General features: G+C 39.0%; 1 protein-coding gene and 1 pseudogene across 1 annotated transcript in view; one reads left to right on the plus strand and one right to left on the minus strand.

The window, feature by feature from the left end:
- The window catches only part of CDC5L (cell division cycle 5 like), a 54,947-nt gene extending 28,528 nt beyond the window's left edge, over window positions 1-26,419 (minus strand). The window contains exons 1-9 of the mRNA XM_053602252.1: window positions 26,057-26,419; window positions 23,304-23,407; window positions 21,439-21,600; window positions 20,447-20,574; window positions 17,411-17,510; window positions 8,171-8,389; window positions 6,711-6,855; window positions 5,065-5,253; window positions 564-712 (exon numbers count right to left, since the gene is read on the minus strand). Of these exons, the coding sequence (XP_053458227.1) occupies window positions 564-712; window positions 5,065-5,253; window positions 6,711-6,855; window positions 8,171-8,389; window positions 17,411-17,510; window positions 20,447-20,574; window positions 21,439-21,600; window positions 23,304-23,407; window positions 26,057-26,101 (1,241 nt within the window). The 5' untranslated portion in view covers window positions 26,102-26,419. The remainder of the gene's footprint in view (window positions 1-563; window positions 713-5,064; window positions 5,254-6,710; window positions 6,856-8,170; window positions 8,390-17,410; window positions 17,511-20,446; window positions 20,575-21,438; window positions 21,601-23,303; window positions 23,408-26,056) is intronic.
- Window positions 10,695-11,469, plus strand: LOC128593776 (single-pass membrane and coiled-coil domain-containing protein 1-like; annotated as a pseudogene).
- Window positions 26,420-27,120: the final 701 nt, after the last annotated feature.

Raw genomic sequence — 27,120 nt, forward strand, 5'->3', positions numbered from 1 at the left:
AGACCATAGATGCATATATGGGAGCTGGGCTAAGGGGAAGCTTTTAAAGACAAACGGAAAAAATCCATATAAGCTGTTTTGAAATGAAGACCATTGGTTTCAGAGGCTTATCACAGGAAGTGGCGTTTGTCAAGTATCCCTTATCTCAAATGTTGTAACAAGAGTTTCATATTTTGGATTTTGGAATATGTACAATATGTACATTATACTTACTGATTGAGTATCCCAAATCCCAAATTCAGAAATCATGTTGGTGCTCAAAAAGTTTTGGATTCTGGATTGTATAAAAAGAATTATAATTTTTATAAAATTCACCTAGAGATCATTAAAAATGGATCTGGATCTATTCCTTAAAATCAAATACAAAGTATTCAGAAATAATGATGATAGCATCTGAAACTTTGGGAAAAAGAAAGGAAGCTCCAAAGTGTTTAATCATTTCCTGGATTTATGTTATTTATTACTATGAGCAAGGAGAAATCCAAAAGACAAGTTGAGCAAACATGCTGTCCAAATTCCTGGATCCAGTTTTTCTAAAATACAAATATGTTTATTTATAATACCTGAATGGGGTAGACAGAACTGTGTTTGGAGTCTGCACAACCTGCCGCTGCGGAGTCACACCTGAGAAGTCACTCTCATGCAATGGAGTATTAAGTCCACCTTTTAATGGGGTGTCCACATTGGTCAAGGCCATGAGGTTCTGGGCCTCCTGATTAACGAGAAGGCAAAGAAGCACATTTAACAGTACAAACAGGGTAGCACAATCCTCTCTTCTGGGCCTACCACACAAATCTTAAGGCAGGCAAAATTCTTAAACATTTTCTCAATGAAAACCAAGAGACAAAATGAATACTGGACCATAGAAGATTTCAATACTTCCATTCCTTCTGTCAACCTAACACATCATGTCAGAGGTTTGGAATGATGTTTCATGTCAAAGAATGCATTTGTGGCCTCACATGTGATAATGCCATTACTCTAAAGTTTCTCCTATTTCCTGTGCCAACCCTCTTTATAATTCAAACATTCATGAGCATCTCTGAGTCTGTTTCTTCTACTGGGAAATTTAAAATGTTCCCAAGTGACAGATCTACTTCAATAGGAAACAACTCCTGGGTGTCAGGTTCATTTCAGAAGTCTTGCCTGATCTCTTTAGACAGGATTGACTATGTTCTCTTTAGAACTGTGCCTCTGTCCTCATTACTGTCTTCAACCCTCTAAGTCTTTTAATCCCCAACTCAGGGTCTGTGGCAGATTTTATTGTCTCAAGATGGTCATTAATGTATCTCTCATGTCACACATATTTCTTAAAATGCAACCTTGATACTCCTTCTGTCAAGGAGAGGGTCCTATGTCCCCTCCCCTTGATCCAGCTGGGTTTTTGATTCACTTGAAACAAAAAGAAGGCAGCAAAAGTGACAGTGCTTGACTTCCAAGCCTAGTTTTAAAAAAAGAGCTGCTTTCCACCACACTCACAATATTCACAATAAAGCCCTGAAATATCGTGTGAGAAGTTCAACTATTCTGAGGCCACCATGTCAGGAGAAAGCCCAAGTCACATGGGGAGGCCACAAGCAGATTTATTCTACATTCCCAGCTGAGTATCACCCAGCCAACAGCAGTTATCAACCACTAGACATGGAAAGATGACACCTCCAGGTTGATTCAGCCTGACCTGTCAAGTCATCCCCAACTGTGGAGTCTTCCTGCTGCGTCCCCAGCTATGGAGCACAGATGAGCCACTCCTTCTGTGCCCTGTCTGAATTCCTGATCCACAGAAATCAAGAGCACAGTAAAATGTGTTAAAACACTGTTTTGAGGCAAATGAAAATAACCAGAGCAAGACATATTCTGTTATTCTATCTTTACTCATGAGAAAAAAATCTTAAATTCCTTGTGTTCCTTTTGCTATTCTAAATATAAAGTACAAAGTATTTCCTGGAAAGAAATGTATATGGGCTTAGAACTTCTGAATAAGAAAGAAAAATAAGGATCAAATGATAAAGGAATATGACAAATCACATCTGCCAATATTACACACAGGCAAAGGTATACAATACAGTATACTTAAAGACACCCGGACATGATCTGGCCAAGGAGAGGGGGAGTTCGGCCCACCAGAATGCATCTGATAGCTGCCTCTGACATGGTGGATTATTCTCTTGTCAACTTGGTTACAATGGAATGTTTCCCAGAATCCCCTTTTGGCATGGTGCTGGGTTAGAGTTCATCAAAAGTGAAAGAGAGATAGAGGCAGAAATAGAGGTGACAAGAGGTCAGGCAGCAGCACTATGTTCTGAAGGCCGTCATTTGTTGAGGTGACAAGAGACTCCTAGATGTGCTGGCAAGTTTGAGTATGTACTTCCTCAGCTTTGCATCCAGTTCTCTTTTACGGCAGGCCGTAGAGACCAACACAACTCCACATCCAGCTTCAAATTCACAGAAACAGTAGCCACTGTGAGCCAACAACCATCATGACCTCTACACCAACCCCCTTTGTACCTGGTTTCCAGATTTCCCTCTAAACTCTGACTAACCCACAGGAGCACTAGTGACCTTTCCTAATCCTTGAACTTACCTTTTCAGACCTTTACTTCTCTAACTTCCCTCACAACTATGTACTAACTTATACAACAAATTCCTTATATTATGATATTCGTAGTGGTTCTAATCCTCTAAGTGAACTTTGATGCACCCTAAGACTAATCAGAGACCAAGAAACAAGAACTGACTCCCAATACCCCTAGCTACACAAAACAGCAGCCAGAGTTATCACCTGCACCAATATCCAATCAATAAAACAGCTATCCAACCAATAAAAGCAAGCTATCACCTGTACCAATATCCAACCAATAAAAGCAAGCAAAAAGAAAAATTTATCAAACTTTTGCATAAAAATAACTTAAAATATTAAGAAAATACGTATATATAGTAGTTAACCAGATTAAATTTTCAACTTCTGTCAGTTCATCTTAGAGGTTTCAAAGGGCTTCAACCAGCCATGATCATTTTCTAATACAATACTGAGGCAAAGGCTTCTATTTTTTCACCAAAAACCCATTCTCTTCTTCCACAGTAAAAGAAGCTTCAATTCTTAAGCCTACATCTGGCAGTCTAGAACATAAACTATTTGTCCCAGAAGTTAGGTGCGTCTGTGTGTCTAAGTTCTGACTAGTGGAATAGAAGCAGAAATGACAGGTGCAAGAGACATGTTCTTTCTGTGTGTGTGTGGCACAGTCTCACTCTTGTTACCTTGGGTAGAGGGCAGGAGTATCATTATAGCTCACAGTAACCTCAGTCTCTTGGGCTCAAGTGATCCTCTTGCCTCAACCTCCCTAATAGCTGGGACTACAGGTACCCACCACAACTCCCAGATATTTTTAGAGATGGGCTCTCACTCTTGCTCAGGTTGGTCTCAAACTCCTGAGCTCAAGTGATCCACCTGCCTCAACCTCCCAAGTAGCTGGGACTACAGGTGTCTGCCACAACACCGAGCTAGTTTTCTATTTTTAGTAGAGATGGGGGTCTCATTCTTTCTTAATCTGAGTTCGAACTTGTGAACTCAAGCAATGCACTTACCTCAACTGCCCAGAGTGCTAGAATTATAGCCACCATGCCCAGCTGAGAGACATGTTCTTAAGAAGTAAGAGTGTGTCCTTCTTCCTCCTTTCTGCCCTCCAAACACAACCATAATGGCTGGCCCAGCAGCCACTGAACCTACCACAAGGAAACCCAAAAACCAGGCTGGACGTGGTGGCTCACATCTAAAATCCTAGCACTCTGGGAGGCCAACGCAGGAAGATTACTTGAGCTCAAGACTTCCAAAACAGCAAGAGCAAGACTAAAAATAGAAAAATTAGCCAAGCATTGTGGCAGGCGCCTTTAATTCCCAGCTGAGGCAGGAGTATCTCTTGAACACAGGAGTCTGAGGTTGCTGTGAGATAGGCTGATCCCATGGTACTCTAGCCTGGGACAACACGGTGAGACTCTGTTTCAAAAAATAAAAAAAGTAAAAAAAGAAGACAACATCTAAAGCCTGACTTGATTAGAAAAGACTGACATGGCCAAAGAGTTGAATTATTGCTAAATAATCAAAAATATTAGCAACTTAATAAAAGAAGTATTAATTCCCAAGAAAAAATACTTCACAGCAAAGTACACTATTATGCCATATGTTAGATATACAAATAGTACCTATTTTTATAATTTTTATTAATTATACAGTACTTCATGGCTCAGCAATGAACAAGATTTAGAGTCATGTATATAAACCTAACCAAAATTATGACATTACTATAATAGAAGATGAGGGGAAATAGAAAAAGTGCACGATAGAGACAAAGGGTGTGAGGGAGCCAAACGTGGAAAAACAAGTAACGCCTAAAACTGAAAACAAGCAACAAGTACAAGCACCTCTGCAATAAGACAGTAAGTTATAAACTGGTGCCTCTAAGGAGCAGGCAATTAGGGGCACTAGTGTTTTCTCAGGAAGCCTTACACAACCACTTAACTCTTTAAATCAAGGCTTTACGTTTATAATCTTGACTATTAACAAAAGAGGAAATCAGATGTAAGTGTACTAAATGACTCAACAGTGTTTGTACATTTGAGTATTCTCTGGCATGGAGACTTCCTGGGAACACACTGAGCTGTGTGTATGCCATGTGGTGAGAGAAGGCAGGCGGCAGTACTGACACACAATACCAAGTCAAGTATGGAAAAGCAAGGAAGTTCTAAAAATTACTAACTATACACATCTGATTTCTTTCTAGGATTGCTAGGCAACCTGAAATTTTGAAATGCATGCCTTACTAACAGATACAAATGATTAATACAGATAGAAGAGCTGGCTTCAAAAAAGCTCTGAATTAAAAAGTGTAGAAATAAAACCACCTAATTAAAGAATCTACTACAGAAATGCTCTAGGATTAATGCATTCAGGATACAGTTTCAAATCATTTACCCTAGAAAAAACACAATCAAACCTCTTACTGTTCTCCTTTGTGATACTCTTTAAGGACAATAAACAAAGTGAAAGGTCAACTCGACTATGACATTTACCTGCAGAATTCTGTCCTGGGAAGCTGGTGTTCGTGGTGTTCTAAGAGCAACGCTATTGTTGGTGACATTGTACTCAGATAAGAGAGTACTAGAAGCAGAGTTTGTTATACCGGATTCCTCAGCAGTTTGACGTGCAATTTCACTTGCTTGGCCTACTTTTACAACCTCCTGGAGTTCTGCATCAGAAATCTGAAAGGTCACAATTATCACAGTAAGCAACAGTTTAATGAGAACTAACATAACTTCATATTTTCATATTTCAGAAAGATGAAACTGTGTGATGAGTACCAGGGGTTCACTGCTCCTCTCCTTACTTTTTGTAGCTTTGAAAATTTCCACAATAAAGTTTTTAAAAGCCCATCATACATAATGGGAGTTGAAAAAAGTCACATATGATGTAAACTCAAGCTGCACAGGTTGTTTCTCTGACCTGAAATTCTTTCAATCCAACATATTAATGTACTAACATAAAGTATCAGCGCTTGTAAAAAACTATTGATGTGGAGGAAAAAAAGGCCACAAACCAACTAAAATACCACACAGGAGTCCAGTGAGCTGCAAGATCCCTACGAAAATCTAAAGGTATCTTAGTAATTTTACCAAAGTAAATAATCCTTAGGAGTACTAAGAAAAAAACACTACACGCAAAATTTCAATTTAAGAAATACGACTAGTAAGAATAGTAGCATGACAAAAAGTGTTTATGTTTATGCCCAAGAATCTGTGTTGATGTAGCCAATGTACTCATTTGAGAAAAGAAAGTCTTCTGATCTCCTAAGTCCTTTCTTCTGCTTCATTCAACTCATCCAATTTTACAGAGCTATACTACTCAAAACAAAAGCTTATTCAAAGTTTCTCTGTCTCTGACCAACTATAATTAAGTCAAAGGAATTAATTCATAATAGGATGAATGAGAGAATGTACTTATCTCTCTTCTCCACAAGTCCCACATTGATTTTCATAGCTATTTTCTCAAGAAGTATGACACTAACAAAACATTCCCTGAAAGATGGCAGCTTAAAGCCCACAAAACCAAACCACATCTCTGGCCTGGTCAGAATCAAAAAAAGAGGTCTGAAGCCTAATCTGCTAAAGAATTTTAAGAGTTGACAATTATTTACTAACCCATCATACAAATTGTTTAAGACCTAATGAAATAATTGATACAGAAAATCTGTTTATTTATCATACTATATTATAGTGACTTATTTTTATGTGTGATTCACACATTAGACTATGAATCTTTTTTGAGATAGGGTCTTGTTCTATTGCCAGTAAAGTACAGTAGCGTTGTCATAGCTCATTGAAGCCTCCAACTTCTGGGCGCAAGAGATCCTCCTGCCTCAGCCTCTCAAGGAGCTGGAACTGCAGGTATGCACTATCACACCCAACTCATTTTTAAAATTTTTTTTAGAGACAGAGGTTTTGCTATTGTCCAGGCTAGTCTTAAACTCCTGGGCTCAAGTGGTCCTCCTACCTCAGCCTCCCAAAGTGCTAGGAGTATAGGCGTGAGCCACCACCCTCAGCCTAGACTATGAATTTCTTAGGGCACCCAGCAGAAAGCTAGTACACAAGCCCTCAAACATTTGCTAAATGCTATAAGCATATAAATCCACACAATGAAAAAACTACTTTTATTAGATTACCTGAGGGGCAGGAAGTACTAGTTTGCTTCTCTTTTTAGTAAATTCAGAAACACCACTAGTCTGAAGAATAGCTGATGGTAAATCAGATTCTTTTTTCCTTTTCAAATGCTGTTTGTCTTTTTTTCTATCTCTTCCTTCTTTTTCACTATCATGGATCAAGATAGAGAAGAAGACATTTTTCAGTTACATATAGGCAATAACACTAAAAGTTACATGAATACTCATACTCTTTGAATAAATAATTCCAATAAGAAAATATTTTTTTAAAAAAGACAAAAATAATTTACATTAAGTTGTTACCTATACTCATACTTACTATATTCAAGACAAATACAAATAATAGCAGTAGAATTAACAAAATAGGGAATGCTAAGTAACTGAAGTACCAAATATTAAAACGTTAAGTATCAAGATCATGATAAGCAAAACATCTAATGTCAAAAGAAAATTACTACATTATAATTTATTCAATAAAAATTTGAGGGCACATAGGAAAAGGATGAAGATGAATACGCAAAAAAGGAAACAAGTATATGGAGGTAACATTAAAACATATTGTGAATTTTTTAATTTCTCCTTAAAATTTTTATTAAATTATGATAATTTTTTAAATTCACAATTTTTTAAAAGGCTGTTTTAGTACTGATGAAGGCTCAAGGTGGTCATTCAGAGTTCCAGAATACCTCCTCCTCTTCTCTGGGTATTCCTTTCCCCCATCTAGTCTGCTATATCTCAATGATTGGTTTTCCTCTTCAATCCCTTTATTTACAAGGTCCTAATTTGAGAAACACAGTGGAGTATACCCAAGAAAATCCTATTTTACAGTGGTTGGTATTTATTGTTTGTAACAATTCATATCCACAGAAATGAAAAGTCAACGGAGAATAGGAAACTAAAACATCCTTGACAACCATAAAATGTCCTCCCTCTAATATTCAAATAAAAGATTTAAAAATACTCTAAAAACTCTGGAAATAAGCAAAATCCTCTACAATCTAAAATAAAAACATTTTAAAAATATATCTGCCTACCCTCATCAAGTGAAAAGATTTACAAACTCATAAGTAAGGTTTTTACTTTTAATTTCATTTTTATAAAAACAAGGTAAACATTTTCACTACAAAAGACAAACAAAACCAGACTAGATTTTTGACAAGTTCCTAAACTATCAGTAAAACTAACCTGTTCACAAATGTACATAAATGTTAAGATGTGATTCTGTGAGTAAATAGTCCAAGACCAAACACTATAATTCAAGAGCTGCAAACAGCATTCTGTGCTAAAAACCTGACAGCCAAAGTCTGGTTTTCTCAGAAAGATGAACCCATTAAATAAAGGTTTAAAAATATAGGCTATGTTGTGCTAAACAATAAAAATCTGGCTCTGACAAGGATAAGACTTGGCCCTTCATGTAACTCTTACTATACCATTCTGTTTCCAAAATCAGAAAGGCAACTTACGATCTTAGCTCCCCATCAAGATCCTGTTGTCTTAATTTCCTAAAATCTGCATCAAGAGCCTGGTAGTTTTCTTCAGAAGTATCATAAAAACCAAGAGCAGGCTTTTTTTCAAACGGGATTTCAGCATTATAATCAACTCCTCTCTTCCTTTTTCTTTTCTTCTGAATTTCTATGCCAGCTGCTCGAAGTTCTCTTCTTTTTTGGAGAGCAGCAAGACGCCTGAAGAAAAAGAATGCAAAATTACTTTGAAAATCATCTTCCAGGCCAGGGGCAGTGGCATCCTTATAATCCCAGCACTGGCACTCTGGGAGGCCAAGGTAGGAGGATTCCTTGAGTTCAGGAGTTCAAGACCAGCCTGAGCAAGAGAAAGACTCCATCTCTAATAAAAACAGAAAAAAGTAGCCAGCCGTTGTGGCAGGCACCTGTAGTCCCTGCTACTGGGAGACTTAGCCAGGAGGATGGCTTGAGGTTGCTGTGAGGTAGGTTGATACCATGGCACTCTAGACTGGGCAATAGACTGAGACTCTTATCTCAAAAAAAGAAAAGGGAAGGTGAAGGAAAGGAAAGGAAAGGAGAAAATCATCTACCATAAGGCAGAGATGGATCATCCAATAGAGTTAAGAAAATTATGTGGGCTGAGTGTGGTGATTCAATACCGGCACTATGGGAGGCCAAGGCACTTGAGGCCAGGAGTTAGAGACCAACCTGGGCAACAGGGCAAGACCCCATCTCTGCAAAAAATTACCAAAATTAGCCAGACGTGGTGGCACATGCCTGTAGTCCCAGCTACGGAAGAGGCTGAGGCAGGAGGATCCCTTAAGCCCAGGAGTTAGTGGCTGCAGAGAGCTATGATCATGCCACTACATGCCAACCTGTGTTGAGAGAACGACACTATCTCAAGAAAAGAAAAAACCAGGCTCAGCACCTGTGGCTCAAGCAGCTAAGGCACCAGCCACATACACCTGAGCTGGCGGGTTTGAATCCAGCCCAGGCCGCCAAACAACAAAGATGGCTGCAACCAAAAACAGCTGGGCATTGGGCGCCTGTGGCTCAAAGAAGTAGGGCGCTGGCCCCATATGCCGGAGGTGGTGGGTTCGAACCCAGCCCCAGCCAAAAACTACAAAAAAAAAAAAAAAATAAATAACTGGGCATTGTGGTGGGTACCTGTAGTCCCAGCTACTTGGGAGGCTGAGGCAGGAAAACCGCTTGAGCCCAGGAGTTGGAAGTTGCTGTGAGCTATGATGCCACTGCACTCTACTCAGGGTGACAGCTTGAAGCTCTGTCTCAAAAAAACAAAAACAAAAACCACCTGGCTTTTTAGGGAAAAAAATATTTATTTAAATCCTCACATCATATCATCTACCAATATAAATTCTAGTTTTGATTTACAGGTACATGCATATGTACATAAAAAAACAAAATGAAAAACCAGAAGTAACTAAAACATGTATCCTATCTCTGGATGAGAATGTACTTACTAAATATAAATTAACTAAATGGGAAAACTACCATTAAGTTTTCTGTTTTAATGACAAGGGTAAAAAAGTAGACAGTCTCTCACAATAGTAATAAAAAAGTAAACTGATACAGCTTTCCCAAAAAAGAATTAGGAAATATACATTAAAAGCCTAAAGATTTTCTTTTTTTTTTTTTTTTGAGGCAGAGACTTAGTATGTCACTCTCAGTAGAGTGCAATGGCGTCACAGCTCATAGCAACCTCAAACTCCTGGGCTAAAGCGATTCTCCTGCCTCACTCAGCCTCCCAAGTAGCTGGGACAACAGGCGCTCGCCAAAATGCCCAGCCATTTTTTTTAGATGCAGTTGTCATTGTTTAACAGGTCCAGGCCAGGTTCTGTTTAGCAGAACCCGCCAGCTCCAGTGCATGTGGCTGGTGCCCTACTGGTGCCCACTGAGCTATGGGCGCCGAGCCAAGATTTTCACATTTTTTGAGCCAGCAATTTCACTGCTCAGCCTTTAGCCTAAGGAAATAAATCAGACCATAAGCAAGTACCTAACTACAAGACTTTTCACCAAGTACTATTTGTAACATCATGGATAACTACACACAATCCAAACATCTATCAATAAGAAATCAAATGAATTTATAACAGAGCTGTAAGATATTTGATATCCACCAATATAATCTTTAAAAAGGCTATAAATCTGCTCTCTTTACTCCAGCCCTTGAGGTCTGGGGAAGCCTCCAAAAGTTTACCAGATGGTGAAGCCAGTTTGAGAAGTTTCTATGGACATATCATAGCCATGGAACTAGTCCCAACTGGTTCAACTTTGTCAATAGCAAAATGATGAGTTGTTTTTCAGTTGGAAGTGGACCCTTAGGTTCCAAGTCACAAATATGCACAGGAGAAAAGGTATACGTATTTATTATGTGCATGGGAGTGTCACAGAAAACACTTCTGTCACAGTTCTGTCACCACTGAGCACCATGACATGCACCTATAGTTGCAGCTACTCAGGAGACTGAAGTGAGAATATCATTTGAGCCTACGAGTGTGAGTCCAGCATGGGCAACACAGCAAGAACCCATCTCTTAAAGAAAAAAGAAGGAGAAATATGAAGGGACAATCTGTCAATTTTGCCTTTGACACTAGAAAAAGAAGGGTCATTGGAGCTGGATCTTGAGCAGAAAGTAGAACACAAACTCCAAGCTTTAGAAGTATAGATAAAGAACTGGACATCACTGAGGATAATCTGACACGAAAAACTGAACATCCTAGTAAGACTCTGGCAATCCAAGCAGCCTGAGATGAGATGGGGACAGCAGTTCTGGCTCTCAAGTTCATTCCAATGGAATTGAATGTTTTATACAGCTATGTCATTCAAGTATTTAACTGCTTGCACACTTATGTGCTTGAAAAGCTGCCAAACCTGGTGAGAGGTCTTCCCACCTTAGCCTTCGTCCTTAGACAAAAAGTCAAGAACAAGCACATTACAGTTGTGTGGGCGTCTGTCCTGGGGGAGCGTGGGCTGCAAGAAGGTGGTATCTCAGCACTCTGTACCTTCTTCACTGCACATGGGAACAAGGCAGAGCATTCTGCTGCTAAAAGTATACAGATGTACATCAGGGACATTGCGTTCCTGATGACTGACATGGTGAGGAACCCAACTTCACAGCATGGCTTGCTGAGGCTGTTTAGATCACCAAAAAGGGGAAAGCAGTGATAACCCCTGAAAAGCAAAAGTTATCCCTGAAAGGGCTGATACCTGTCACCCTACAAACTACCCAGGGATTTCGACTTCTAGTCATTTATCTTGCAAATGGCAAAAAGTATGCATAATTTATTATAAGCTTATTTTTATAGCAAAATGTAAGGTGATGTTAAAGAAATTATGGCAAATTGATATAATAGATCATTTCTGTATCACCATGTAAAAAATGAAGAAGCTCTTTGTGTCATGATATGAAGTTATCACCAAGATGTATTGTTGCTTTAATAATTATTTCCAAAATGTATTCATAAGTGGAAAGGGGGGCAAAAAACAAATATGTATATGGTGCATATTAGTTTATATATCCATAAACAACTTCTTCAGAGATACATAAGAAAGTCACATTAGTCATCTAGGAAAGAAAACTAAGAGGCCACAGGTCAAATGTTAAGAGTAAGTCTTTTCACTGTTAGTCCATTTTGCACATTTTGAATTTTGAACCATGTGAATGTATTACCTAGTATAAAACAAATAAGCAATAAAAAACACCTAAAAAAAAAACAGAAAAAGAAAAAAAGACAACTTCTTGCTTTAGCTTTTTCTTATGGCACCTTTGCCTATGGAGAACAAATCTTACTTTGTAAACCTATATCTTACTCTTGCTTTGTAAACCTATCTTTCTTTTCCTCAATAAACTTTTTTTTTTTTTTCAAAAAAGAAAAAAAAAGCTATAAATCTACTTTAACTGACATGGAAAGAGGTGAAAACATACTGCTATATAAAAAATGTTATACAGTTTATATGTTACAGAGCAACATGTAAAAATTTTATACGTTATCTGCCAGGGAATGTATGCCTGGAGAGATGTGAAGGAATAATGATAATCACTGATGGGGGAATTCCATTTAATTTTTACTTTTTCTTTGTATTGTTCCATGATGGTTTTTTGTGTTTTTTTTTAAAGACAAGGTCTTGCTCTGTTGCCCAAGCTGGAGTGCAGTAGCATCATCAAAACTCGCTGCAGCCTCCAACTTCTGGGTTCAAGCAATCGTCCTGCCTCATTCTCTCAAGTAGCTCGAACTACAGGCATGTGCTACAATGCCTAGTTAATTTTGCATTTCTTGTAGAGACAGGGGTCTCACTCTTGCTCAATCTGGTTATTTTTACTTTTTTCTTTGTATTTTCCCATGATGCTATAATTTTAACGATTTATTAATAAGAAAAGTTATAAGTGACTTCTAACATGACAGCAGAAGGAACTCCGTAAGCCCCTTTCCCAGAGAAACTGACAGAAATTCTATATAGTTAAAAAAAAAATTAAAGTCCCTAGAAAGGATCCAAAAGGGATTCTTAATATAAACATTAATTCAAGAAAGTCTACTTAAATTCAATCAGAAATGCAAGAGTATAGTATAGTAGAACCTCCACAGTTGCCTGTCTCCCTACATTGACCACCTCCTTAAGATGACCTAATTTTCATAAACATGCACCACACGTACGTATGTATTAGTATAGCAAGTTTAGTTTCTTATGTTGACCACCTCTGTATGTTGACCAGTTTGTTACAGTCCCTTGGGTAGTCAAATTACACAGGCTCTACTGTATTTGAATCAAGACTCACTCCCTGCCTTCCCTCCTCAGGGAGAAGGAGACTCCACTCCACACAAGTGCAGCCAAGAACATAGGGCTCCTTCTCCTCACCTAGTCCCAGTCACAGGGCTTTCATTCCAGGAGGGGCAGGACATCAGCATTTCTCACTCTGCTACCTGGAAAGGCTAAGTTCCATCAAGAATGACCGAGCAGTACGGCTCCTTCTCCCAGTCAAACAGAGATCTTACCTCAGGCTCAGGACTACAGAGAATACTGAAGCCCTAAGAACCCTTGCCCCAGCTTGTGGATGAGGGCTCCACACTGGGAAAGGAAAGACAAGGAGACCTGGTGCTGCTGCCTGCCAGTCACTCCCCACCAAGCACTCAGCTCAGCTCATAAAGCAGGGTGGTCATTCAGAAACAAGCACTGTCAGAGCACTGGGGAGGAAGCAGGGCTTAGAACACAGAGCTCTAAATCACTCCCCAAAGGAACTGGCTTCATTTGCAATAGAGGCTAGAGAAGTTCAAACTGAAGGGCAGTCTCAAAAACAGTGAAAATTGTGGTAAAAGGCAACTGGGAAGAAATGAACAGATTAATTGAAGATACAAGCAAAACTGTGGGCTTATTAGTTTAGCAGAAAGAAACCAGGGAAGAGAGTAGAGAGAAACCTTCCTGGGGTCAACAAATCTCAAAACTAATCTTTGGAACCATCCCTTCAAAGGAGCCCAGATTTAATTGATCAGTTTGTAGAGCAATTTATGCACCAAAGCACTGTTGAAAACAATACAGCAAATAGCCAGCAATTAGTGGAGCTTAACATTTGAATGTAGTCAGGGAAAGAGATGTCAAAGAGCCCTGCCCAAACCATGCCATCCCAGGGCGACTGTGGGCATACCCAAGACTGTGCCTCCTTGAGCAACAATATCAGAGACTTCACATTTTGGTGGCAGAGAAGGGGAGAAGAGACTTCACTAAAATAATCAAACAAATAGCAAACAACAATAGGATGGGACAACCAGAATTGCTCTAATATATCTAAAATGTCCAGTTTCTAACAAAAAATTCTAAGACATGCAAAAAAACCAGGAAAGAATAAATGATCCACACACTAAGAAAAAAAGGAGCTAACAGAAACTGCCTGTACAAAGCAACCAGATGTCAGATTCAACAAAGACTTCAAAGTAGCCACTATATGTTCTAAGAACAAAAGAAAACCATAATTAAAGAAAGAAGGTATGATGACAATGCTGCATCAAATAGATAGTATCAGTAAAGAGACAGAAATGATAAAAAGAACCAAATGGAAATTTTGGAGTTGAAAAGTACAAAGCTGAAATGAAAACTTCACTAGAGGGAACCAGTAGGTTTTAAGTGGCAGAAGAAAGAGTCAGCAATAGAACAATATCAACTACTGCAATTTAAAGAACACATGAAGAAATATAAACAGAACCCCTGGTAAATTTGAGGCACCTTTAAATGCACCAACATACGCATAGTAGGAGAGCCAAAAAGAGAGAAGTAAAAGGAGAATAACATACATGAATACATAATGGCTGGAAATCACACATTTATTGAAAAACACTAACCTATACAATCCAAGAAGCTCAACAAACTCCAATTAAGATTTAAAAAATCCACCAACAAGCACATCAAACTAAAAATGTTCAAAGTCAAAGACAAGAAAAAATCTTCAATGAGATAAAAATAATGCAACAATTATAAGGGAACCCCAATAAGAATAACTGCTGACTTCTCATTAAAACAGTATATACAGGGCGGCGCCTGTGGCTCAAGGAGTAGGGCACCGGTCCCATATGCCGGAGGTGGTGGGTTCAAACCCAGCCCTGGCCAAAAACTGCAAAAGAAAAAATAATAATAATAATAAAATAAAAAAAATAATAATAATAAACAGTATATACAGTATGATCCAATTCTGTATAAATGTTAAGAGTGGGTTTATACACATAAATGCACATCTATATTGAAAGAGAGAAGATTTGGAAAGATATATTTCAAAATGTTAAATTTCATTCTTTAAATAATATAAATAAAGACTTCAAATCACATTAGAAAACCTTTACAAAACAATGCTAAGTGTATACAACCAAGCCACATGCCATTATATCAATCACATCCCCAAAGGAATACTGAAGGGAAAAGTAATCCATTAAAAAATGCTTTAGGCTTGGTGCCTGTAGATCAAGCGGCTAAGGCACCAGCTATATACACTAGAGCTGACAGGTTCGAATCCAGCCCAGGCCTGACAAACAACAATGACAACTACAACCAAAAAAAAAAAAAAATTGCTGGGCGTTGTGACGGGCTCCTGTAGTTCCAGCTACTTGAAGGCTGAGGTAAGAGAATCGCTTAAGCCTAGCAGTTGGAGGTTGCTGTGAGTTGTGATGCCACAGCACTCTACCCAGGGCGACAGATTGAGGCTCTGTCTCAAAAAAAAAAAAAAAAATGCTTTAGGTTATAAAATAGATCTGCAATTTAACATTTAAAGTAAATAGCCCTATACTGTGCTTCACATACAGGCCAATCCAGTCTGTTACAAGAGATATGTATAAGATAATTTATAAAAATTTGTAGATTCTATAAAAAAATCTACAGGAAATTATAGGGCACTTTAGTATCTATAATAATTTATTTAAAACAATAATAGCCACACTTGGGAGATTTTTCACATATGCATTTGCTATACACCTGGCCCAATCCACATGGCTCTAAAAATTTGGTGTCCACACAACTATGGATAAAAATGGAAAAGGTGTATTTTTTTCAACCTTACATTAAACAGTAAACAGAATAGAAAAGTGGCTAAAATCCTCTTGGTTTCTATTTATTATCCCAGGCTGATCATACTCCCACATAAGTAATTATTCTAGCTAGTGGTGGGCCAGCTATGTCAAGAAGCATACTCAAGCATGAAAGATTCTTCCATCCCAGGATCTGGCACTTTAAAACCATTCCTGGGGAAACCATTAACACAATGCTAGTCATCGGGTCACAAAGCATCTCCAACCCAGCCTGGGGACCACAAAAGCATTGTGTAAGGCTAGGAAGATTATTCCAATGCCCTTATCCCAAGAGCTAGTAAGTGGTTACACAGTTTCTTTTATCTACTTCATCTTGGTTTCTGGATCATTAGGAATGATATCAATCATGAACTTAACCAAAATGAAAAAAGAAGGGGATGTGAAGAAAATCCTGGGTAAAAGACAATGCTTAATATATATCACTTTTCAAATGATTTCTAAAAGAGCCTAAAATTTCTATTCATTAATTCCCTCTGTTCAGCCTAGTTTCCTGTTTCACAGCCAGTGCTTGCCCAAAATCAATCAAGAAGAGTAACTAACTGGCAGTCATGCAAGTCACATAAGCTTGCGTGTCCTCCAACGACCCGACTCCAAGATGGTTATAACAAATGAAGCTCTCCCATGCCAACAGAATAAACCCAAAAACCCAGGCAAACTGGACATTACTTCTGTTTTTTCTATAACTATTCTGAATGCTTAAAAAAATATATAAGACTTTTCCAGAGTAATAAATAAGCTAAGAAATATTAGCAAAATGAGAACTGGACAATTCTGATGATGATTTCACCCAGCAAAGTGGATAAATCATGCAGTTTTATTGGTTCTAAAGATGCATAGACAAATTATTGAACTATGGATGGAGATAACCATAGTGAACATTGTGAAATATGTACTTTTCATCCCTGTTTCCTAGCATAGAACTTCTAAAATCTTTGGAATCTTCAGTGTTGTGTCTTTTTGTATGATAATTCATGGCTTGCAGCACCTAGGTAGCTTTAGGATTATAGCTGGTCATCGGAAAAAGACCAAAGCATGATCAGAAGGTTGGAACTTTCAGCTCTCCACTCTTGCCTCCAAGGAGGGGAGAGGGGCTGAAGGTAAAGTTTATCACCAATGGCCAAGGCTTTTATCAATCATGCCTACAGAATGAAGCCCCCATAAAAACCCAAAAAAGAACAGGGTTTGGAGAACTTGATGATAGCCAAATATGTAAGGGCTGCCAAGAAGGTGAACAAGAGCACATCCACACTCCACAGGGACAGAAGCTTCTGTGCTCAGGACTCTTTCAGACCTCATCCTATATATCTCTTCATCTATATAGTTTATTTGTATCCTTTAAAATATCCTTTGTAATAAACTGGTAAACGTGAGTAAGCTTCTCTGAGTTCCGGGAGCCACTCCAGCAAATTAATGAAACCAAATAAAGAGCTGTAAGAACCTTGACTGATAGCCACTTTCTCAGAAGCACAGAAAAACTAACCTGGGGCTTGCAAACTGCCTGATCTGGTGCTATCTCCAGGTAGATGGTATCAGAATTGAACCAAATTATAAGGCACCCAGCTAGTGTCTGCTGCAGAACTGATTGCTTGCTTGCCACACATCTCATCACGGAAGTATTATGTGTTGACTGTTAAGTTAGAGAGCATATATCCACACATACCTTGCTTCTTCCAGCTGTTTCTCTCTTGCTTTCCTCTTGGCCTTCTTTCCCTGAGTATTAGCCAGGCGGGCTCTAGCTTCAGAAAGCATCTCAAGTTCATCTGCATAAAAAAAGAGAAAACTTTTAAGTTATTTATTCTCCAAAAGAAGCATGGTGTGTAAGATACACCCTAATACTTACAATGGGAAAAAACATAAATATACTCATTATAAGTGGTAATATAATGGAAATAGCTTGAATTTTGAGTCAAAGAACCTAGGTTAAAAATCAGGCACACCACTTACCAGCTACATGACCTTATTTACCCACCCTGAATGCCTTTCCCTATAAAACTGGAATAATGATTCCTACTTCACAAAGATGTTAAAAGCTAAGTAAAATGAAATATATAAAGCATCTAGCAAGTACTCATTAAATAGTGTCCACATTATCATAGCCTTCATTATCAACTGGCACAGCACAAGTTGTGAAATATTATAAAAACTATTATGAGGAAACTGCTATCATTTGATACATTTTTCCCTTCAGAACTATTTCTCCCATCTAATACACTTTTCACAGCTCTCCAGAATAGAAAATAAATGCCACTACTTATGCCTTAAAACAATTTCTATCTAAGGCTGTCGAGTGAAATCACATGGGAACTTTTATAAAACTCATATTTCAAGATCATTCCCTTCCCTCCACCCCATCCTTCTGCTACAGGGTTAACTCAGCATCTCAGGGAAGCCATGGTACTTTTACTTTTAAAAGTTCTCCATGGGCTCAGTGCCTGTGGCTCAAGCGGCTAAGGCGCCAGCCACATACACCTGAGCTGGCAGGTTCGAATCCAGCCGGGGCCCACCAAACAACAATGATGGCTACAACCAAAAAAAAAAAAAAAGTTCTCCATGTGACAAAGATGCAGCCAATCTCGCTAGTTTGCTTTTGGAAACCACTACCTTCAAACTTTTATACCCTTTCCAATCCTATGTTAGATCTTGTCCAACATAATGATTTTCTTGTTTCACTCCCATGTTGGAAGATATCTGCCACTTTTTTTGTTGCACTCTATATGAGCCCTCAACTTGCTTGGAATTGCGTAAAATGAAAATACATATAATAAGAACAGTTGCGGCTTTTAGGGAAGATTTTTCCAAGTGATCTGGAAAAGAAAAAACTCCAGGAATATAAATTATGTGTCTATCAATGTGATATGAAAATGTTGTGCCTCTCATTCCACAACAGAGAGGTTAGCGATGTTCTTTGGCCCTCGAACACAGTTGATCACTGGTTATAGGAAGCAGCGGCCTGTTCAATTTTAAAAACCAACAGTTATTTTAGAATATACAAAGTTTTTAGGAAGAGTGGACAGAGTTAATCAACACTGTGGATGTTACAGATTTATTAGAAGGTCCTACAAATGGTGGAAAAATTATTCTTCTGGTTGATGGAAGGTGCTGTTATAAACAGCTATATCCTTCACTCATCAGATAAGGAGAGTAGAGAAAAAGCACAGACACATCTTTCTCACAGGACAAATCTCCTTATCCAGCTTGTCAGCAATGTGAGGAACAGAAATTCAAGAAAGTGGGGAAGACTATCTTCTGACACTGAGAAAAGGCTAAATGGGAAAACACATTTTATAATGCAAAATGAAAAAAACAAAATCAACAAAGGACTACATGGTTTGCAGCAGAAGAAATTAGAAAGTTAGAAGGAGAGAAACCATTTTCTACTGTGAGACATGCAAGAGGAAGCCAGGACTTCATCCTGGAGATGGTTTCAAGAAGTATCAGAAGTGATCAGGCATGGTGGCTCACACCACCTATAAAATAATCCTAGCACTCTGGGAGAGCACAGGAGGATCACTTGAGCTCAGGAGTTCAAGACCAGCCTGAGAAAGGGCAAAAGCCTACCTCTACTAAAAACAGAAAAAATTAGCCGGGCATCGTGGTAGCTACACAAGAGGCTGATGCAAGAGGATGGCTTGAACCCAGGAGTTTGAGGTTGCTGTGAGCTAGGCTGACGCCATGGCCCTCTACCTGGGGCGAAAGAGTGAGACATGGTCTCAACAAAAAAAAAGTATCATACTCAAAAAAATTATAAACAAAAACACTTTAATTATTTTATGTAACCTAAAATAGATAATAAAATCATCAGGTGAGTTCATATTTATGTTTTTCTCTTTTGAAACTATAGGATAATTATAAGTAATCCACCAACCTCTTTCCCACCCAAAATAAATTAACAGCTGGGGAGTATGCAGGTGGCAGAAAAATTGAATTGAGAAGGGTTAAAAACTCAAGTACTCAAGTATTTATTGAGTGCTTCACAACAACCCTGTAAATATTACTATACCCCATCCAGAAGGAAAGAGAATCAAAGCTCAGAGAGATTATATGACTTACCTAAGGTCAAACAGCTAGTAAGTGATAAACATGGCTCTAAAAACCAATCCCTGATTTTTAATTCTATGCCTCACACAATCATCATAAGTGTCAAAGTTCTACAGTGTTACCTTCTCACAGATTAAAGGACCTGCCTATAGTCAAAGAAATAATTAATAGGACTAAGGTCCAATATCCTGATTTGTTGCCACTCTCCATGGAGTGGGAAGGAGAAATCAGGATACTCAAGGGCTCACCCCTAGTCTCTGTGAAATCTTCCCAGTCTATTACATTGTTTAATTTTTATTTTGTTTGTTTTAAGAGATAGGGTCCTGCTATGTTGCTCAGGCTGGCCTCCAATTCCTAGGCTAAACAATCCTCCTGCTTCAACCTCCCATGAAAAGCAGCTAGGACTACAGGCACATGCCAACATGCCAAGCAACACTGCAATGGAAGAAAAAGGTGCACTGCCCCAAAAAAGCCACTACTCTATAATAAAAAATACTAAGTACATTTGGAAAGATACTTCGAAGAACAATTTCTGATAAAATTGAAATTCTAAAAGATCAGAGAAGTTCAGAGTTCAGAAAGGAACTAAACAACTGAAAAAAAGCCTGAGTAGTTTATAGTTACCAAACAAATAAACTGCTCACACGCATACACTTACCTTCATCCATATCAATTGGATCAGGCCGTGCTGGTTTTGTTTCCGGATTTGGATCTATTTCCCCAGGCTTAAGTTTCCGTGGATCATCTGTTGTTTCTTCTTCATTGTCTCTTTGGGCAGCTTTATCCCTAGAAAAAAAGCACAGATGGGTTAGTCACACTGTCATACCATTCAGTATTAGCGTTACCAACTTTCTTAGCTCTAACACTCTCTTCCCGCCCCCAAAAACTCAATGTATAGAATTCAACAAAATAAAGCATTTCTACTATATTACTTCATCTGGAAGTAATGGCATTAAAATTCACTAATTTCAATGTTTCAAATCACTATGAAACAGGATCCAAGCAGCCCCTAATCAAAAATGCATACTATTAGCATGCATTTTTAGCATGCTAAAAAAACTATTAGCAAAGAACCAAAATGTCCTAATAGTTAATTCTCAGTAGTATAATTATGGGTGACTTATTTGCTCTTTTATTGTTTTTTCCCCAGATTTCCAATAATGAACATGTATTATTTGTGTAATTTTTTTTAATGGTTCTTTTAAAAAATATATAACAGAAGATATAATTAGATTGACCAGTGAAGATTTGGAATATATAATAGAACAGCTTTAGCTCCTCTGGCTTTACTCGCATTTGTAATTAAAAGTTTAAAGACATGGCGGTGCCCATAGCTCAGCAGGTAGGGCGTCAGCCACATACAACGAGGCTGGGGAGTTCGAACCTGGACCAGGCAGCGGGACAACAATGACAACTGCAACAAAAAAAAATAGCCAGGTGTTGTGGTGGGTGCCTGTAGTCCCAACTACTTGGGAGGCTGAGGCAAGAGGATGGCTTGAGCTCAAAAGCTTGAGGCTGCTGCGAGCTATGATGCCACAGTACTCGACCGACACACGAGACTCTATCTCAAAAAAGTTTAAAGATAAAAAAGACTAAAAGTATGTTCAGCCTCATTCACATATTTTATGCAGCTTTTGAAGATTCACTTACAGAAGAAATTCATAATGTTCCAAGCACTGCGCTGCTGTTCTTCCAATGATTGGGGCAATGGTCCTCCACTGAGTTGGCATCAACTTGGCCAAGTGCAAGAGTTTTTCCTCTTCTTCTCTGGACCACTCTGTTTTCTTAATACTTGGATCCAGCCACTCATACCTATTAAAAAGATATCATTTTATATATTAGTCATCCAGCAAAAGTATCCAACTTACATATTAGATAGACTAAATTCTGTGTCTGAAAAACACACATTCTCATCCTTCAATTACTAAAGCTATTCTTTTTAACAATAGAATATTCACTGTATGGTTAAAATTATCCCACTCAATATTCCACATTTTATCACAGTCTACAGTATTTTAATTATGCAAGATGAGTAATGCTTTAAAAAGGTATGTGGCTGAATTGTGATCATGTATTTCTTTCTCAACTATCATTTGCTTTAATTTATTTTACAGTTTATTAGCAGTTTTGAAATTATTTGAAAATGAGACATCATCTCACATTTTTATAGTTTCTAGTTTTCATAGTACTTTCTCATGCTTGATTCTCACAACACCTTAGCTTACTTCTTTAAGCATTTGATTTATATTCACTAAATGCCTTTCAACATCATATGCTTTCATTTGTTATGTTTTGAAATTTAAGTAAAACTACTATGGCACCCTCTGTCTTTCCTAATGCCCCACCCATCCCATCTTTTCCATATAGTCTACTAAGCTAGAGGAGAGGCTAGCAAATAGGACATAAATCCTACCAAATATTAGAGAAGGAGCAGTGCCACTAAGAGAAAATAGAAATCGGAACTACTTCTTCAGCTTAAGAACCATCTTCCTTTTTAGAATCCAATTTCTACATTCTGATCCTTTCCCCTATTCACATGCCTAGGAAACTAGGCCATTCTTACACAATCCAAAGTATACTCCTAGATCCTCATGCTAAGAACACCTGTAAATAGCTTAGTATTAGTATATCCACTACCCTGTGACTTAAAAGGTGACACCATAAGTGTAGGTGTTGGCTTACATTTTATTTTAAGGTAGCAAATACATAATATTTTCACTTTATTATGAAGAAACTCAATTACTGTGGGCTCTTCTAAAAAGTTAACCTTTATTTATCATTTATTTCTTTGAGAAAGTAAATTCTAACACAGTCAACTTGGCCAGGCACAGTGGCTCATGCCTGTAACCTCAGCACTTTGGCAGGCCAAGGCAGGGAGGATCATTTGAAGCTATGAGTCCTTCTGAGACTAACCCAGCCAATAAGCAAAACCCCATCTTTGCAAAAATAAAAATTAAAAAATTAGGCATGGTACATGCAGCCACAGTTCTAACTTCTCAAGAGGCTGAGATAGGAGAATCACTTAAGCCCGGAGTTCAAGGTTACAGTGAGCTATGATGGTGCCCAGTACTCTAGCCTGAGGGACAGAAGAATTCACTATCTCTAAAAAAAACTTAAACAACAACAAAAAACCCCCAGCAACTAATAAACTTTTAGAACACAGTTTATCTATAATCCAGGAATCATTTGTCCCTGAAGTAGACTTTATACTTCACAAAGCGCTCTCTAATACAGTAACTCTTTTAGATGGAGCCTCCCATCTTCATCAGTTAGAGCCAAGTACTATATTCCTAATTGAGAGAACACAAGGGCAGGGGAAAGGTGACAGAAAAATGGCTGGTCTATGATTACATAAATAGCAACTGACACTAAGTCAAAAAGTAAATTCCCATCTCTCACTCCATACTTTTTGTTATAACACCATGTCTCCTTTCCTTTATAAGCATCAAAAGTTGACAGTTTCCTCCTCATAATTAAGGTAATTTTCTGTTTTCCACTTATTAACCAGTACATACCATCTGGCTTTGCACTGCTTTGCTGATTTTCTATGCAGCAGTGAGGCAATCCTAGACCACTGGTTTTTGCCATATTTCATCACCGCAGCTTTCAAAATTTCATCCTAAAAAGAAATTGTCAAAGAAAAAGAGTACATTCAATCACAAAATTTCAAGTGAGAAATGACAAAAATTTAAATTAACTCTGATAGGATTGCTAAAGAGCAGTGCTTCTCAACCTTCCTAATGCTTCCTAATACCGCGACCCTTTACTACAGTTCCTCATGTTGTGGTGACCCTCAACCATAAAATTATTTTCGTTGCTACTTCATAACTGTAATTTTGCTACTGTTATGAATCATAATGTAAATATCTGATATGCAAGATGTATTTTCATGTTACAAAGGGGTCACGACCCACAGGTTGAAAACCGCTGCTATAGAGAGACAGAGATATGCACGCGCGCGCACACACACACACACACACACACACGCATACTCCCTGAGATTTAAAAAAGAAAAAAGGATGAAAACCATATTAACTATAATAATAAACAGCAAGCATGAATTAGCAAAATTCAAAAAATTAAGAAGAAATTCCTTGGGACATCTTACCCTCCCTTATACCACACACCAATAAATTAGGAATGAGAACAGCCAGATGTGAGAGAAACCCTAGTTTGTGATTGAGATTAAGAAAAAGTATTCTTTAATGTGTGGCTATCCTCTTCAAAAAGGTATAGCTAAAAAAAAAAAAGTATAACTCATTCATTTATATATTCACTCAAAAAACATTTCTTGAATACTTACTTTGAACCAGGTCTTAGGGAAAAAGATTCAAAATACTATACATCCAAGCCTCAAGAAACAAGTTTGAAACTACTGAATCCAAGTCTCTAGCCATTTTAATCCTAACTATAACCCAAGAATCTACATCTCAGATCTACCTAAGAATCAACATGTTGACTGCCACACTGGGAAAAAATAATTTTTCCTTGTGGCCACAGTGTTTTAGTCAATCAGCACAGGTCAAGAGACGTGCAAGTTATATATGCTTCACGAGGCTCTGGACTCAGAGTAAATTAAATGCAACTCACGTGGCAGTTTACATGTTAATTATTTGTCCCCTAACTCCACCAATCAGCCCTCTCTCTGATTTCCCCCAGTTTCTACATACCATTTCACCAAGGTACCCACCACAATATGGAATGCGCCCATCCCAAGGTAGCCTGGGAAGCTAAAGCAGGCTTTTTTCCACACTGGACTTGAGCTATACGCCTCATAACTGAACCTCCCTACCCCACACTCAGAGATTTGGAGGGGGTGGGGGGAGAATGCAGGGCTTTGACCACTGCATTAGGAATCCTACTGTTAACTGACTCTACATCTCTCTCTCCCTCTGAAGTCATTTTTTCTACAATTTAAACAGCCTGGTTTCCTCAGTGCAAGCAGAAGCAGTTTTCACTGTCTTTTATTTATAACTTTGTTGCAATACTACTGAACCCCAACACATTTTCAACTAAGTATATAAAGGAGGTATACAGCTACTAGATTCACTCAGAAAACAAATGCCAACCAACCAACCTAATTCTGTTGGTTACTGACCTAGGTTCTAGGGATACCAAGAACCGGTCCTCTTGCAATGTTGTCTGGTGAGGGGAAAAAAACAACAACTAGCATTTACTTAAAAACTGTGTCCGACTCTGTTCTCAATCTATTAATTTATTTAATCCTCAAGAGAGATAAGTATTATCTCAATTTAGAAAAATGAGGAAACTGAGGCTTTGAGAGGTTAAGAAACTTTACTCAGCATCACACAGAAGAACACATAGTTACAAAAAGACAAAACAAGCTGTAACAAATGGAAGAAAAAAGATACAAGACCACTGGATAAGCAACTAATTCTTAACGTGGTGAAAGCACAAAGATCCAAAAAAGTGTTTCTGAATTATGTTTAAAGGATGGGCAGAAAAATGCCAAACAGTAGAAAGACATTCCAAGGTAGAAAACTTGAAAAGATAAGATGTGCTTTGAAACTGATAAATTCCGGGCACTCTGAACACAAAATGCACTAAAATCTAATCTCTATTTTACCCTCTCTACTACCTTTTAGCAGAGGGAGTCATTATCCACTACATTTCTGGAAGCAGAGACTACCTAGGCATTCTGTCCTATCTGGCTTCTATTCAGGCAAAGACGGAGTGACAGGAAAAGACAGACCTTGGGATCTGTCGGGAGGACAAACAGGTTATGTCCTGATAACAGACAACCAGAGAGGTGTAGGCATAAACTGGCTCTTTGAACCTGGCACCCAAGCTGCTTCCTCTCAGCAAGGAAGTCAATGAAAAAAAAGTTGTGGCCACAGCAATTTCTTTTGAATATCAAAGAAAGTTGCGATCCCTAGCCTGAGAAAGGGTGGTGTCCCCAGAAAAACAACTCCAGCTGTTGTTCTCATCTCCCTAGCCACACTGCGATCCCCTGGGGAAAGGGGGCGGCGCGTGCTCAATACAACACGTTTGCTAAGGGCCTCACAAATGCCTGGCACTGAGTACAGGGCTGAGTTGTCAGGTGGTTAAATCACGGTCCCTCTCCTGGAGGCGCTCACATAACGCCGGGCGGGGGACACCGCACAGGCCGCAAGGGCCCGCCCCACAGCAGACACCTCTGCAGACCCCGGCAGGGCATCCGCCTCGCCTCCCCCGACCTCCACGCGCGTGCGCACAAGCTGCTAGAGGGAGGGAGGAGGGCAGCGGACGGCGGGAAAAGGAGACTTACCTCGGTATTCCTCCACACGCCCCCCTTGATCATAATTCGAGGCATCTTGGCGGCGAGTGTCTAGACAAGCGGCCGAGAGGAGCTTCAGAGAGGAAGTAACGGCGCTTCGGCCACAGGACCCAAATCCGCCACTTCCTCCGAGCGCGACCTTCTGCTTTTAAGAGCTATGCGCAGGCGCAAGGAGCGGGGGGGGGGGGGCGGGTGGAGGGCAGAATTTCAAGTCTCGCGAGATCTCGGGTGGCTGTGAGGAAGAGAGTGCTTCAGAGCTCCACTGTAGGAAGACTGACAGAAAACCATCAAACAAGTCTGGCCAAAGCGCTCTATGCCGCGCGCATGTCCAAGAAAGGTTGGAAGAAGCCACGGTTGTCGCGAGAACCGGAGTTTCTGGCTGGGCGCTAACGGTGGGGGTGGGGGGGGCTCTGTCGTGAGGTCACCTTGTATCAATGCGTGGGAACGTCGCGCGTGTAGTTTCAGTACGAGTAAAGCTTTAATTTATTAAATTAGCATTTTATTAAGCATTTTACTAATGGGAATTTATTCACAGAATACTCAGGAAAAGGCAATGGCTTGGGTTTAGTTTTCTTACCTGTAAAAAAAATACAGATAACAGTGCCCACCTCCTAGGATTGTCCTAAGGGCTGAAGGAGAGAATAAACACAACACCGCACCTGATAGGTGACCGCTCCCACGAAACGGCAGCTATTATTGCAAGAAGGGCAACACCAATTTCGCCCCACCTCCGGGTGATCATTACTTGTCGCAGAAACTCCCTGTCACGTCAGAGTTTTTCATTAATCACTATTCAGTATGTGTGGATTAATAATAAGAATTACCAAAGATAGGCACTGGTATTAGACAAACTCTGGTTGAGGGGAAATCTTGGTTCTCTCTGAGAAGCTAGGGTAAAAACTTTACTGACTGTCAGCGTCCTCGTCTGAAAAGTAAAGCTAACAATACCCACCTCATAAATTGGGGGGGGGGGCAACAGATTAATAAAACATAACTGAACCCCAAGGAGATGGGGATCGCCATGCCACCTCTCAGTAACTCAGTCTCCGTCACTG

This window comes from Nycticebus coucang, chromosome 9 (assembly GCF_027406575.1).
Source record: "Nycticebus coucang isolate mNycCou1 chromosome 9, mNycCou1.pri, whole genome shotgun sequence".
Lineage (NCBI taxonomy): Eukaryota > Metazoa > Chordata > Mammalia > Primates > Lorisidae > Nycticebus > Nycticebus coucang.